At 36.5% G+C, this 15,079-nt stretch overlaps 1 protein-coding gene across 1 annotated transcript; it reads left to right on the top strand.

Annotated features, from left to right (window-relative positions):
• The first annotated feature begins 7,248 nt into the window (after positions 1 to 7,248).
• Positions 7,249 to 14,636, top strand: LOC143616083 (beta-ketoacyl-[acyl-carrier-protein] synthase III A, chloroplastic-like). Its single transcript, XM_077089031.1, has 8 exons — positions 7,249 to 7,500; positions 7,928 to 8,080; positions 11,797 to 11,933; positions 12,644 to 12,749; positions 13,427 to 13,545; positions 13,625 to 13,689; positions 13,777 to 13,999; positions 14,080 to 14,636. The coding sequence occupies exons 1-8, from the start codon at positions 7,347 to 7,349 to the stop codon at positions 14,299 to 14,301; spliced, it is 1,179 nt and encodes a 392-aa protein (XP_076945146.1). The 5' UTR covers positions 7,249 to 7,346; the 3' UTR covers positions 14,302 to 14,636.
• Positions 14,637 to 15,079: the final 443 nt, after the last annotated feature.

A 15,079-nucleotide genomic window follows, 5' to 3' on the forward strand; every position in this document is an offset into this window, starting at 1 on the left:
AAGAAACGCTAGCCAGAAGCTAGACCCACCAATACACCAACAAAAACAAAGACCACCAACAAAAAGAAAAAGACCAACACAGTGTCACACAAAAGAGACATAACACCCATAACTTATTCTACACAACGACTCGCTACAACCGGAACCATCGCCAATCTTCCCAACTACACCCGAGTCTCCGCGATCTATTCTTTACCCAAAGAAAACTGGATCTGTTATTTTTCGTTTTTTTATTCATCGGAATAATATTATAAAGAGCCATCAGATAGTGTCACAAATGGTTACTTACTTGTAGATCACCAAATGTGTGTGGGGTTTAGCTAAAAAGAGAAAAGAAGAAAGCCTACTCATCACATTCCCTTTGGGATAGCGTTGGGCGATGTTGGATGTAATGTAAATCGAAAGATGGGCCAAGATAAGTATACAAGACTGAGGGCCTGGCTAGTTCTCCTTCGGTAACTGCTTTGCGAGAAGCTCGGTTTTCGTGTGATCTCGCGAAATGCGAGAAATCGCACGGCGTGAACCTATATTTTGCGTGAACTCTCACTACTAGAAAACATGTCAATTTGCCACGGCAGTTTTTGTAGCAAAATTGTGGCAAATGGCTCGTAGCCACAATTTTCCGACAAAGCGATTTTGAGAAAAAAAAAGCCGTGGCAAATCCTGTTACTGGCAATTATGCGACAAATTTTGCCTCAAAATTACTACAAATTTTAGTTGTCGCTAAAATTTCGACAAGTTTGCCACAAAAGTTTTATTTACCTTTTCCTACAACTTAACAACAAGTTTGTCACGATTATAAAAAATATCTTAAATTATTAATAACATTAATAAAAGTAATTAATGAGTAAAGATATTGTGTTAGCTAATTAAATCTTGATTGGGACAAATTTGTCACAAAACAATAACGGACTTTACCACAAACTTCCTACAAAAGCTTAATGACATTTGCTGCAAACTTCCTACAAATTTTTAAAAAACAATTGCCACAAATCTGCCACAAAACTTTAAAAGATTTGCTACAAAACTTGCTATAAAACCTTGATAAATTTTGCTACAAACTTTCCACAAAATTGGATAAATGCTGAGACAAAATTGCTACAAATGAATATTATTTTTTTAATGAATTTACAAACCCAAATTTTGCAGTAAAATATTGCTGAAATATTTAAAAATTCCCAGAAAAGCCGGTTTACAATCTTGGAATAAAAATAACAAGCATCCGAAGTGACCACTCATTCTTTAATACAAAACTAATACATTACAAAACGAAAGTTTTCTACTTGTTAGCAAATTACTTAAACCTTGCTTCCATCCTCTTGGTATTTACTTGTCCGTGAATTTTTTAAAACATTTCTTCCATTCTTTTTTGCCATTCCTCACGTTCGACATGTTCTTTTTCCCGCTCCATTTCGCGTTTAACACGTTCTTTTCACGCTCTCGTTCACGTTTGGCCCATTCTTTTTCCCTCTCATGTTCATGTTGTTCTAAGAGGGCTTGTATTGATGTTCAGGACTCTAGCACATTTTCAAGTTTTGCTTGAACCTTTTGGAGCTAAAATTTGCTAAAAGATGTATAATTAATATATATTAACCAAATGTGTGTTGATAAAGTTGATAACACAAATACACAACAAAATAGACTCTCATGATTAAAGCTTCAAAGAGTGTTACTTTAGTTAACATTGTAACACATGTACAAAACAAAACGATCTCTTATGATTAACTTTAAATAATGTTAAGAGACATATTTGTGGATATTAATCCACATATTAACTAACGAGTTAATCTAACAAAATCCATTCCGATGTCTAAAAAATAATATAAAATCAGCTAACAATGTATAATCCTAACCTAACATTTTACATACCCAATCCGATGTTACCAGCACAAAAAAACAAAATTGACTAACAATAAAGTCTATTTTTTATCATTTATTAACATATGTTCAAGATATAAACTATTCAATATATATATATATATAAAAATCAGTCCAACTAGCCCGACAACAATGCCAAAACAATACTAAATTAATATTTATAACAATAATAATTAATAATAATAACGATACCTCTTGTGATTGCTGAGCATTGCCATGTGACCCACAAGTTGTAGAGGATGGTGTCCCAGTCACCACAAAAAGTGGATCAGCAGATCCTACCCCGAACAACGGGCGACCCTGGCACTCGGGATGCAAACTCTCCCACACGTCAAGATCATCACAATCCATGTTCCGTACAAATTTTGAAGTTGTTGCATGTACGAGACCTACAAGGTATTAAAATATAATGTTTGATATTGTACTAAAAGTTGATAGAATTACAAACAAATAATAAAAGATAACTCACATATGAACGTTTAGCACACGGGGTAAAAAATTTTAACTTGTCCAAGTCTTTTTCTGTAATCTCCCCATCCCGCAATCTCTTTTTGCACTCTTTAGTGGCATGAGTCGCAATAAACAATGACCTATATTTGACCTTATCACCTTTTTTCCCTACAAAAAATGAGTAATGTACTTGATAAGTATTAAATGTAAAAATAGTTAACAAAACCTCTGGTTATGATCAGTTTACCATGCGAAGACGGTGCTCATCAATTCCTATTGACCCACTTGTATGACGACATAAGTCATTCTTGCGGTTGGATCAATACCTCCGCTAAGACCGCTATCAACACCACGACCACTACCAACACCAACACCTGACTTTTACTAACACTAGAACCTCTGCGAAGACCACTACCAACATGACTGGCTTGCTTTGTCTTCCCACTCCGAAGACCACTACCAACGCCACGACCACCACTGGGGTTATCTTTACCACCCGTCATAACATATACAACCTGCATTAATCAAAAGCATAAATGATCACATAGATAATATAACAATGGTAAACCATGTGATTAAAATTAACTTACCACATAAATATCATATGATATAGTTAACAAACAAACAAACCAATTCTAGCATGTACGTATTAATGAATCTGACTGCAAAATTGATATAGTTAACTATAAGAGCTTATGATGAAAATGTTTTTAGAGGTGTGAAATGGGTAGGACCGAACCAAAACAAGACCTTTTTATAAATGGGTCGGTCCAGGAATTGAATCCGGTTTTACGGGAATGGGTTCACGGGTTATTGGGCTTTATGGGAAATGCAGCAACTTTAATATTATTCAGTTGGAAATTAATAAAAAAATGCAGAACCGGAACCGGAACCGGAACCGGAACCGGACAGTATTTCTAATTCCATTTGGTTTTGCGGGTCGAACACGTATCCTGCACACCCCTAAATGTTTTCACAGATTAATATGCATCAACTTATCTTTTCACAATTCATCAATTAGGGTGCTATAATTCTAACATATACACAGGGCAAAACGAAAAAAAACATACAGAAGGGCAAAGTACTAGTTCTTTCGGTGCCCTTAAACTTCTCCGGCAGCTGCTACCACCAAACGATGTTATTTTTATTCAATTGAAGATTCTAACCAGGGCTGCAAACTTCGAATGAGGAGTAATTAAATTGATTGGGTTGTTCGATTAGTTGTTCAACTAGGGCTGTAATCGGCGGTAGTGGGAGAAGATGAGGAGAGGATGAGAGTAGAATAGAAACGGTCCATTAGGGTTTTGGCGCCTGGTAGAGAGGATAGGAAACAACGACATAATTAATTAACTATACTTGCCTTTGAATTAACAAGTGAGTATGAGAAACAAGCTAGTCTCCGAATTCTTTCACAAATATCCACAATAGTATATGTTTGAGTTTATATAATAATAAATAATTATTACAATTACAAATACATACATCATACATACATATATACATACATACAAACACATGTACAATAGTCTCAATAGATGTGGTTAACTACTGATTATTCAAGTGAAGGAATCATGTAAACTTGATATTGTGCACACACCATCACCACCCACCATTATCACCTGTCACCACCACCCAGCGCATACCATCACCACCCACCATTATTATCCGCCGCCCACCACCGTCACCACCACCCAGCGCATACCATCACCACCCACCATTATTACCCGCCGCCCATCACCGTCACCACCCACCATTATTACCTGCCGCCCATCACCGTCACTACCGCCACCCAACGCACACCATCACCACCCCACCATTATTACCCGCTGCCCACCAACAATAACCACCACTATCGTTGTTGTCGCCCACCACCGTCGCAACAGCCACTCACCAGCACCTCCACTTATCCACATACTTACACCAACCATCGTTCCTCGCTATCGCCATCGTTACCCACCACCGTCATCGCCTCTCACCACAACCACTGTTGACGCCCATCACCACAAACCATCACTTGCGCCCCGTCACCACCATCACTCGGCGCACACCATCCCCACCCACCATTATTACCCGCTGCCCCGCCACCGTCACCACCATCACCCATCGCACACCATCACCACCCACCATTATTATCTGCCGCCCACCACCGTCACCACCACCAAAAACCACCACTATCGACGTCATCGCCCACCACTGCTGCAACGACCACTCACCACCACCACGATGACCACCATCACTTATCCACACACTTCCACCAACTGTCGCTCATGGCTATCGCCATCGTTGCCCGCCACCGCCACCCACCACCATTACTTCCTGCCGCCCACCACCCGTCATTGCAACCACCACCACCGTTGTCGCCTCTCACCACAATCATTGTTGCCGCCCACCACCACCAACCATCACTTGCGCCCGTCCCCACCATCGCCCAACGTACACCGTCACCACCACCAACCACCACTACTATATCCCAACTACCAACACCATTTGCGAGAATTGTGTCAAGTTAGCCAAAAAGTGTGTTTTTATTACTTATTAATATTATATTCAACAAACAATACCAAATTATTATAAACTTTAGCAAACTTAGTTAAATAATTGCTACAATGTTGCCACAAAAGTGTGGTTTCATTATCATTAGTTTTTATATTCAATAAATAACACGAGTTGCGAGAAACTTGTAGCAAAATTTGCAAATTCTGCCACAATTTAGCTTCAAATTTGTGTTTATTACAAAATTGTAGCAGATTTGTAACAAAATTTGCCGACATTCCGTCTATTTTGCCACAAAAGTGTGGTTTCATTATTATTAGTTTTTATATTCAATAATTAATATAAAGTTGCCGAAATATTGTAGCAAACTTTGCAAGTTTTGACACCATTTTGTCACAAAAGTGTGATTTTTATAATATATTACAGTTTTGTAGCAAATTTGTAGCAAAATTTGCAATCATTCTGTCCGTTTTGCCACAAAAGTGTGGTTTCAATATTATTAGTGTTAATTTGCAATAATTAATTCACGGTTGTCGGAAACTTGTAGCAAACTTTACCACTTTTACCACAATTTTGCCACAAAAGTGTGGTGTTTATGATACATTTCAAAATTGAAGTAAATTTGCAGCAAAATTACCGGCGTTCCGACTCTTTTGCAACAAAAGGGTGTTTATGTTGACTTTTTTATTCTGAAGGTTAATATTTAATAAATAATTAAACTAATTGTTGGCAATTTGTCGGAAATGGTATTATGTTTTTGACGAAATTGTGACAACACTGCTTGACGCCGCTACTTTGTAGGAAACTTGTGTAAAATTTTAAAACTTTTTTTGCTTTTGATTATTGACGAAAAGTTGTGGAAAATTTGTTGAAAAATTTGAGTTGTGGGAAAATTGTAGAAAAGTTTTGTAGCAAAATTACCCATATTCTTGTAGTGTCTTGAATGCGAGTTCACCCCTTTTGCGCGAACCCTCAGTTCATGTGATCCTCTTAGTCAACGCAAATCAATTAGAGTGAACCATGGGGTTAAGCTAGGTGTACGTGAGGACAATATTTCACATTACCAAGATCTAGACCACCCTGTTTTGTAAAGATCTAAGCCAAATGTGAGATAAGGTTCAGTTTGTCTCGGTTAGTTTCGGTTAGTTCAGTTAACTAACACTTGATTGTTAAAACAGCTAGCATGGCTCAGTTAAAGAAGGGAATCACTATCAATATAAAACGTAATCAGGTTATAAGATGAGTTTCTAGACTCTTTTGTGTATTTGTTTAAATATGTTTTGGGGTTGGTATGCATGCAGCGTGTGTCAGGTAAGTTAACGGTAATTAATTGTCAAGTTTGTATTAAGTTTTCGGTCAATTAGACCTCGTCATATGGGTACCATTTAGACCCCGTTGCATGGGCACAAGATAGGCCCCTTGTATTGGCGCCTATTAGGCATCGTCTTTGTAGAGTGTGTCGGTGATTCCAATTACACCAGTTCAAATCCAGTAGTTAACCAGTTTATCTATTATGTTTTATGCATGTTTGGTTATGTTATGTTTGCGTGCTTTGGCACGTCATTTGTTATTATAATTGTCTATAGTAATTGTTAGATAGTTAAGCTAAAATTCACTCAACGTGTAACTGACTTTTGTATGCATATCAGGCTAGCAAGTGGCGTTTGAGGAATAATGATTGTTGTGTGCATGGAAGGATTATCCCGGTGGTTATGGCACCCATAGCCCTTCAGTTTAGGGGTGCGCAGTTTTAGGGTCGGCCCGAAATAACCGACCCGAATTTACCCGAACCCGGACCGACCCTATATCATACCAGTTAGTTTCGGTCCTCAGTTCCTGGAAATTCGGTTTCGGGTCGGGTTCAGGTATTAGCCTGTGAAAATGTGCAAAAAACCCGAAGACCGATTTGCATCAGTGAAGAAGGGTTAAGATTTCCTTTGATACAGATAAATCTACATATTACATGTGTAAGTTTTTATTAGTTAACAAATTTCATTTATGTATATACTTCTTTAAATTGTTAGAAGAGAGAATAAACATTGTTTTTGACCGTTTTCTTGTATTTTAAATTGAATGACTTATTTGTTGTCCTCTTCTAATGTGTGTAACTTTTACATGTATAACTAAAACTTAATTTAGCATAAAATTTTATCTAAGAACAATCATAAATGAAAAATTAGAAAAAAAAACATATCTACACACATCAATTTTACTTTTCATGTTAACTATATAACAATTAAATTACTTTATTAAGCATGCTAAATATTAAACAATGTTAAAAGTAAAGCTTAAGAAATAAAATGATACAAAATATTACCCGATGTAACTTGTAAGTCAAATAAAATTAAAGTTAAGAGAGTAGGTTTTTCCCTTTTTTGTTCATTTGCGTAGGCGTTTCATTTTCCGGTCTAGCTAGAACTTAAATGTGGCCAAATAACTTATCCTACTTTCTCTTATTCGCCGATCAAACCAAGCCATAAATATTAAACCTTTAGCTAAAAAAATCAATCTTCATTTCTGTGTAAATGGCTAATTCATCCATGTTTTCGAAGCCAAATATCAAAATATCATCTTCTGTTGGAAAAAAAAGATCTTGTCTTTGTCGTCCTAAATTGGTTTTCGACAGGGTGATCCGCTGCTCAAGCACTTCTCAAAAATCTCCGGTGCGCAGGTTAATTAGCTTCATTTCTTTAAATTATGTTTGCTGTTTTTATAAGAGCAGCCACAACACTGGGCTTTCATGTTCGTCCAGATGAGGTGGATTCCAAAAACAAAAGGGTGGGCTGAAAGTCTGGTTGCAAAGTCCGAGTTTGTAGACGTGAAACCGGACGGCACAATTGGGGTCGTACTCTCGCAAACACACAATATATATAACACATATACTTTTTATATTATTTTAATATGTTTAATATTTAATGAGGTTTGTATTTTTTGAGAGAAATTGATAATCTGACATGGACCTAATATGAAGGAGTTTGTTATCGTGGATGCTCTAATATTTAGAACTCTTTAAAAGATTAATATACACATTGAAACTTACACCATATATCGTGGTACATTTTGTTGACATGTTGCAAGTTTTTATACGTTTTAATATTTGTTAAAGACAGGCTTGTTAGCAAGGGGTGCAAACTGGTTGGGTGTGGATCATGGGTACCAAATCACCAGTTTTCTAATCAAGATCTTGCTAAGATTGTGGATACCACTGATGAATGGATATCTAGTCGTACAGGAATTCAAAACCAGCGTATTCTTACAGGTGAATATTTTTGGTTCATTCTATTTATCTCACAAGGAACAATCAAGAACCAGTCTTCTTCATTTGTTCTAAGTATTTTAAGCAAACGAAATTATATTTACCGAGGTCTACCGTGGAACCACAAAAATTAGAGAACAGAAAACCATTAGTTTTACATATAGAAAACTCCACTTTTACTTGTATAAAATTCATTTGTACATAATATTTTTCCGAGCTTTCATATATGAACACATGTAAAAGTAGCAATAATAATTTAAAAACTTCTTTTTCTTTTTTTTCTTTTGTACCTTTTAACCTTTTTATCTTTGTATATTATTATTATTTTTATTAAATAATCTCTACATGTGTTTTTATGTAAAAACTCTAGAAATTATTATTATGTAAAAATGACTCTATTTACATGCAAAAATGATATCTATATGAATATGTTACATGTAAAACACATTGTTCCCTACTTTTCGTGGTTTCCCAATAAATTCACCCCATAATATATTTCTTAAGTTAAATTAATTATTTATATTTACTTAATTATATAGTATAGGTAGTCAGTGGCGGCCCTATACATTTGTGTGCCTCAGTCGAGCGGATTTGTATGTAATTATGTTTTTTTATGTTAAACTTGTTAATAAACCATGGATACTTAACTAAAACATATATACATTTACATATATATAGCTTTCAACAACAAAAAAACTAGCTAATAGTTACTCCGCTAGTCGTAAAAGTATAGCGTAATTACGCTATTTACGAAAATGTCACCGTATCATTTTTTTCCCTTTATGCTCTGCATCAAAAGTTCCCTTCATACGAAACAGGTTGGTTAAGCGACCAAATAGGTACTTTCTTTGTAGGAACTTCAGAACTCCCAAATCCCACCCAAAGGTCTATGGAAAATGAAGAGAAAAATGAAATTTATTAATATTCAAGTCTAACTTTTGGAATTACATCACAAGCATATAAAAAGACTTCCAAATACGAAATGGGCCTAAAACGGGCCATGGGCCAAACACGAACCCAAAAACAAAAAGACAAAAAGTACTGAAAAAAGATAAAAAGGCCCAAAACTTCATTTAGGAGGCGTTTTTTGGCTTCGGACAGGAGCAAAATCGCCATAGGCGTTTGCCACAATGGGCTTCTCGTCTCAAGCTTCGATTTGACTGGTAATAGGCCTGAAACGGAGCTTCGTGGGCCAAGTTATGCCCGTTTTCGTGGGCCACCTTTGGAGACACGATCATGGGTCTCCAAATATAACATGGCATGTTCGTCAATACTTGGGCCTTCATCAATTTTCCTTCTCAAAAGCATATTATCTTTAACAACTAGAATAATAAGTATTTCTAGGTACATTTACTTTATTAGATGCTTACAAAAGCAACCAATTGTGGATTTTATTGTGTTACGATTTTGAATAATCGTAGTACAATATGATTAGTTCTTGAGAATTTAGAATCATAATTGAACAATTATTCTAGCATATATGAAAAATGAATAGTTAAGGCCCGAGGGGTCCACTTTATTAATTAAAAGGCATTATTCAAGTTCTATGCCTAACTTGCACTAAATATTTTCAAAGACAGTGGTACGCCCACATGCTAAGACATTCGTAATGGGGTAGTGATTCGATTGATGGGATTTGGTATGATACTTGTGAGATCGATGAGATTGATATTCAAATATTTCTTCTTAGAGCGTCTTGATTTGACCCCATAAGCGGGACCACCACCCAATAGCATGTTGCCGCCTAGAGAAGCTCCTAATTGTTTCAGAGCAACTAGAAAGAGATTCTTTAACCAGAAAGAATTCGGTTCAGATGTAGGATACCTATCCAGAAGTTTTCGCAACTCAATCATAGATGATGGAATCATCAAAGATTTGACCTTTTCAAACTCTGTCTGTAACTCACTAGAGGCCCCGAAAACAAAGAGAAGATGTGTACAAACGAGATATGCAGCAACAAGAAGAAGGAAAAGGATTGCATAGAGGAACTTCCGAACATTTGTCAGATGTGTCGATATCAATGGTGACTCATTATTTCGATGAATCATTTCTTCGGACAGAAGAAGATTATGGAAACACTTACTCGAAATCTCACTTATCAGATTCCATTTTGGAAGACATAAGAGAGCGAGTTCATGTGCTTGCTGTTGTAGAACCATTCACCTATCATAAGGGTAAGAGTCATTGCCTTCAATCGGTAAATAGATCGAGGGGAGGGGGTGTGAGGCTATTCCCATATCAATCGATGAAAGAGAACTAGGGAGTGGTTAGAAGAAGTTATTTTGGTAACCTTTCCTTAGAGGACCGGCTATACTACTAGCGACTTAGATCTTGTGAGAAAGCAGAAAGTCGGGTGTCCGCAGCTACTTAAAATGTGAAAGGAGTGATGTTAGCCTAGCAGTAAGCACTCCTTCTACTCTTTAGGAATCCCCTGGAAATCTAATGATGAAGTGATGGATAAGCTCAAGTAATCCCTACCTTCCCTAGAGAACTGAGAAGAGATAGAAGTCAGATTAGCTCTCCAAAATGAGTAGAGAAGAAAGTCTAGCTTCCCAAGGTAATCATCTCTGTCAACAATTGGTTTACATTCATTCCCCGTGAACAGAGAAGCAAGCCACCTTCACCAAGCAACATCTTTAGATCAGGACTTGCCACGTTTTTCCCTGGTGACTGATCTGATTGGTTGGGCAACGATGCCTTCTTCTTTCTACTCCAACTTCCTTCACTCAAGCTGGTACCATCAACGTGGTCCAGGAAATCTCATTTAGTAATAGTTCCAGTCAGACCAGGGAAGCAGCAGGACATAGTGTGGTAGTTCGGTTCCAGGTCAGTTCCTGTTCGGATCTAGTAACGGTGTGGCCTAGCTTTTATTTTCGCTTATATTTATATCCTAACATAAATAAGGTTCTTTAAATAAGCTAAAAAAACATCGATCTTCAAACAAGCTTTTTCAAATTAGTGTATATAAGCTAATAAGCTTAAGTTTATAAAGCTAGACCAAACATCAAATTAAACTTATTTTGTAAAAAAAAAAAGCTATAAGCTTTGTTAACAAAGCTAGGTCAAGCACCCTCGTAGTGGGCTTCATCACCCCATGTCAAGGCCCAAACATCAATACGCATAGGACGTTTTTGATCCGTTTTGGCATGCAAGTTTTTCCTACGACGAAGTTTTAGACAAATGGATTGGTCAATTGACCAATCATCTCTCTCTCTCTCTCTCTCTTTTGTTTAATTAGTTTCGGTAAATAATAATCATTACAGAAAGTTTAACTCACTATGCATAAAACTGTAAAAGATCCCTCTGTATCTATATAGCATTGACATGACATAAAAATTTAGTGTTTTTAGCCTCTCCATTACGGATGCCCTAAAACATAGCAAGCATTGGCTCTTTAGTAGAGACTAGTTATATTGGCTTACTAAATCATTATGTCTATGTAAAGCGTCCACCAATAATATGGACAATGGTGAAAAACTGAACTTGGATACATGCCCTCTATTCTATATAAAACTAACTACCTGTTTAAACCAATGACAAATTTCAACTCTATAGTTAATGTTTATGAAAAATCGGTAGATATTCAACCAAACTCATCTGGTTACTAAAGCATTCTTTTGTAAACACTTGCATAATTTTCATGAATATGCACACGTGTATACTTTAACCGTGTAACAAAACATAGTTGTATTGATGTAATCTAACTAGAGCAACTACAGGTAAGGAAAACTTGACAAGTCTTGCAGTAGAGGCTGCTCAAAAAGCGCTTGAAATGGCGGGGGTTAAAGCCGATGATGTGGATCTTATCCTCTTTTGTTCATCGACACCTGACGAACTGCTTGGCGGCGCACCTGAGGTGGTTTAAAGGGTTTTTCTTATATGACCGGGTGGTACTTTAAACACAATTAATACAAAAATACATGTACAAATTAACTTTTGTAATGTACAGTCATTTCTCTAGCAATATTAAGGAAATATGCACTAGCAAAGTTATCTAGTGATATGTATTCGTAACTTGAGAATTGTTAATACAGTTAATAAATAGGAAAAATCATTATAATTATAGCTAGGAAGTACACATGACCGTCTCTAGGAATTTGAGTGCCCGTGACGAGTATAAAAAATGAGTCTTATATAATTTGTTTTTCTCTGGTATTTTTTTTATCCAATTTTACTTGTTAATATTTCAAAAAAATTTATACATATATATCTAAAAAAAATAAAAAATATTGTGCGCCCTCACTGAGAAACCGTGCCCTTAACGCCCGTTGAGCCCAGGATGCGATCTTGGCCGGCCCCGGAAAACATAAAAGTTATTTTTCTTTTAGGCCATATATAATTTTAGCATCATAATTAACTATGAAAATTAGTTACCACATTTTATGGTTCCGTCAGTAATTGGCTAGAGGTTCTCAATTTTTAATCACCTAAAACACTTTCTTTTACATGATGCACCAAGGTTTCCCCTAATTATATTTGGTATATTATTTTTCTCAAATTCTTTCTTTAGTGTTTTTTTTTTGTTTGAAATACATTAACGTTGGTCTACATTTAGTACATTATCAGGTTCAAAAAGGACTCGGGTGTAAAAGGAATCCACCAGCGTTTGACATCCGAGCGGCTTGCAGTGGGTTTCTGTTGGGGCTAGTCTCGGCTTCGTGTTATATTCGGGGTAAGAAATCGATTATGTTGAAGCATAATAATCAAAGCTGCAGTAGTACTTATATGCAGGAAAGAGATGCCTTTATTAATCACAATGCTACTGTATGTAACCATCTTCACGTGTTCTGTTGCCTTTGCTACCGACTCAAACCACCAACCGCTATTGACAAACAACATCGCTCAAACGCATGTGTTTTTCTTGGGCAAATTGGAAATAAATAATCTCATCTTCTGTGTATTAGCTAATAATAATCCCATCCTTAAAAATCCATGCCAACGGTCCAACGTTTCAACTATTTTTCTCACAATGGAATTCCGTTAAAAAAGCACTTAACTTCGTTAAGTGTTTTTTCCGAATTTCAAATCGATGTTGTAGGGCTTTTGATCGGAAGAAACATAGGAGCCGACATATGTGAAGGAAAGATATGCCTTCATTAATCACAATACAACTGATTTTATAAGCATAATATTGTAACTGAGTAATCAAAACAAGATTGACTAACTACCTACATCTTATTAAGGAACAACTAAGTAAACACTTGCACCTAACTTAACCTGATAATCCTTTCAACGGCTATCTTTTCGACCGGCTAGACACTATTTGAGTTATTTTTCAACATTTCATACGTATACAAATCACGAATTTTGACTAATTTCCAATTGTGACAATTCCATGAACTCTTGTAGGAGGCGGTTTCAAGAACGTTCTTGTGATCGGTGCTGATTGTATAACTCGTTATTTAGATTGGAAGGATAGAAATACTTGTGTTCTCTTTGGTGACGCTGCTGGTGCTATCTTACTCCAGGTTTACGCTTGTTCTTTCCGCATTTGAGTGCATTTGGTAAATGACAAGTAAGTTCTAACATAATCATCATTTTGTGTAGGCGTGCAATAGTGAGGAAGATGGTTTAATTGATTTTGACATGCACACTGATGGCAATGGCGGAAGGTCCCCCCCACCCCACCCCACCCCACCCACCATCATTGATAATATTAATACGTTCTAGCTTTTATTGATTTTTTTTTCTTTCCATAGGCACGCGAATGCTTCTATTAGACATATTCAAACAGATTTTGCATCGGGTTCTAAAGGTGTTACCCCAGGGTTTTCCATTACACGGCCATCTATTTCGTATATCCAAATGAATGGACATGAGGTTTTTTGCTTTGCTTCTAAGGTCGTACCAGAGAGTATCTTGGTTTTGTTAGCAAAGGCCGGTCTTAAGCAGTCAGATATCGACTGGTTACTCGTCCATCAGGTTTATACCTATCATTTTTATGTATATTGACCTACCAGCCGGTAATACAAAGTGACTTATGTGCCATGGTGTGTATGCAGGCTAACCAGAGGATCATTGATCGTATAGCGTCAAAACTTGACTTTTCAAAGGACAAAGTCATATCTAATATTGCAAACTATGGTAATACGAGTGCTGCTTCCATTCCGTTAGCATTGGATGAAGCCATTCGAAGTGGGAAGGTGAAGGAAGGTCAAACCATCCTGACAGCGGGATTTGGTGCCGGTCTTACGTGGGGGTCAGCCATTGTGAGATGGGGCTAGAAATGTTTGAATTGGCTCTTGGTGAAGAGAAAATAAGGGAAAGATCATAGTGTTGTCTTCCCATTGTGTTTTTATATCCATAATTCACAAAGTAGATAAATAACAAGAAGATTGCCTGTTAGTGTGATCATGATATTCGTAGAAAATTAGTACTATTGTGATCCAAATAACTAAATGTTTTGTTTGCTTAAAAATTAACACAAACTTGTTTCACGAGACGTCTAATACGATTAAGTATAATAAATTTAATAATATTAATGGCACAAGTTAAACACGAGGGGAGAAAACTTATTTATTTATATAATCCCATATCAGGAACCTTTGGATAAATGGGATTTTAACGTGTCATGTCGACTTTGTTAACCAACTTAACATGATTAGTTAAACGTGTAATTCTTGTCATAGACAAGTTAGGCGGGATAACCCTTCTAGACGTGTTTATATTTGTGTCATTAGCGCATGAATCCGTTTATGACTCAAAACGTTTTAATTCTAAATAATGAGAAATATTATTTTGGCCAGGGCATTTAGTTATTTATAAAAGTGTTGGGGCCAAGTTTGGTAAACGAGGTGTAGGTTCCACAATGAACGCTTGTGTCTTTGGGTAGGATAATCAAAATTATTCATGATCAAAGTGGGTTGTTTTCCTTGGGCTTGAAAAACATTCACATACGTAATGGCTTCATTTTCTATGGATTTGCCATATGCCCATATCGAATGGAATTGGACCTACAAAACTAAAATGTTCAAAATTATGTCCTTTAATGATTAAAGTGAA

Source organism: Bidens hawaiensis, unplaced genomic scaffold, assembly GCF_021521415.1.
Source record: "Bidens hawaiensis isolate Kalapana, Puna unplaced genomic scaffold, B.hawaiensis_p1.1 tig00045564_1, whole genome shotgun sequence".
NCBI lineage: Eukaryota > Viridiplantae > Streptophyta > Magnoliopsida > Asterales > Asteraceae > Bidens > Bidens hawaiensis.

What these genes read in the sequence shown, in the direction of transcription:
- LOC143616083 (XM_077089031.1), top strand. Translation starts at nt 7,347, where the DNA reads ATGGCTAATTCATCCATGTTTTCGAAGCCAAATATCAAAATATCATCT. An exon ending in TGCTTGGCGGCGCACCTGAG is followed by an intron (nt 11,934 to 12,643) that starts GTGGTTTAAAGG and finishes GTACATTATCAG; the next exon opens with GTTCAAAAAGGACTCGGGTG. An exon ending in CTGGTGCTATCTTACTCCAG is followed by an intron (nt 13,546 to 13,624) that starts GTTTACGCTTGT and finishes CATTTTGTGTAG; the next exon opens with GCGTGCAATAGTGAGGAAGA.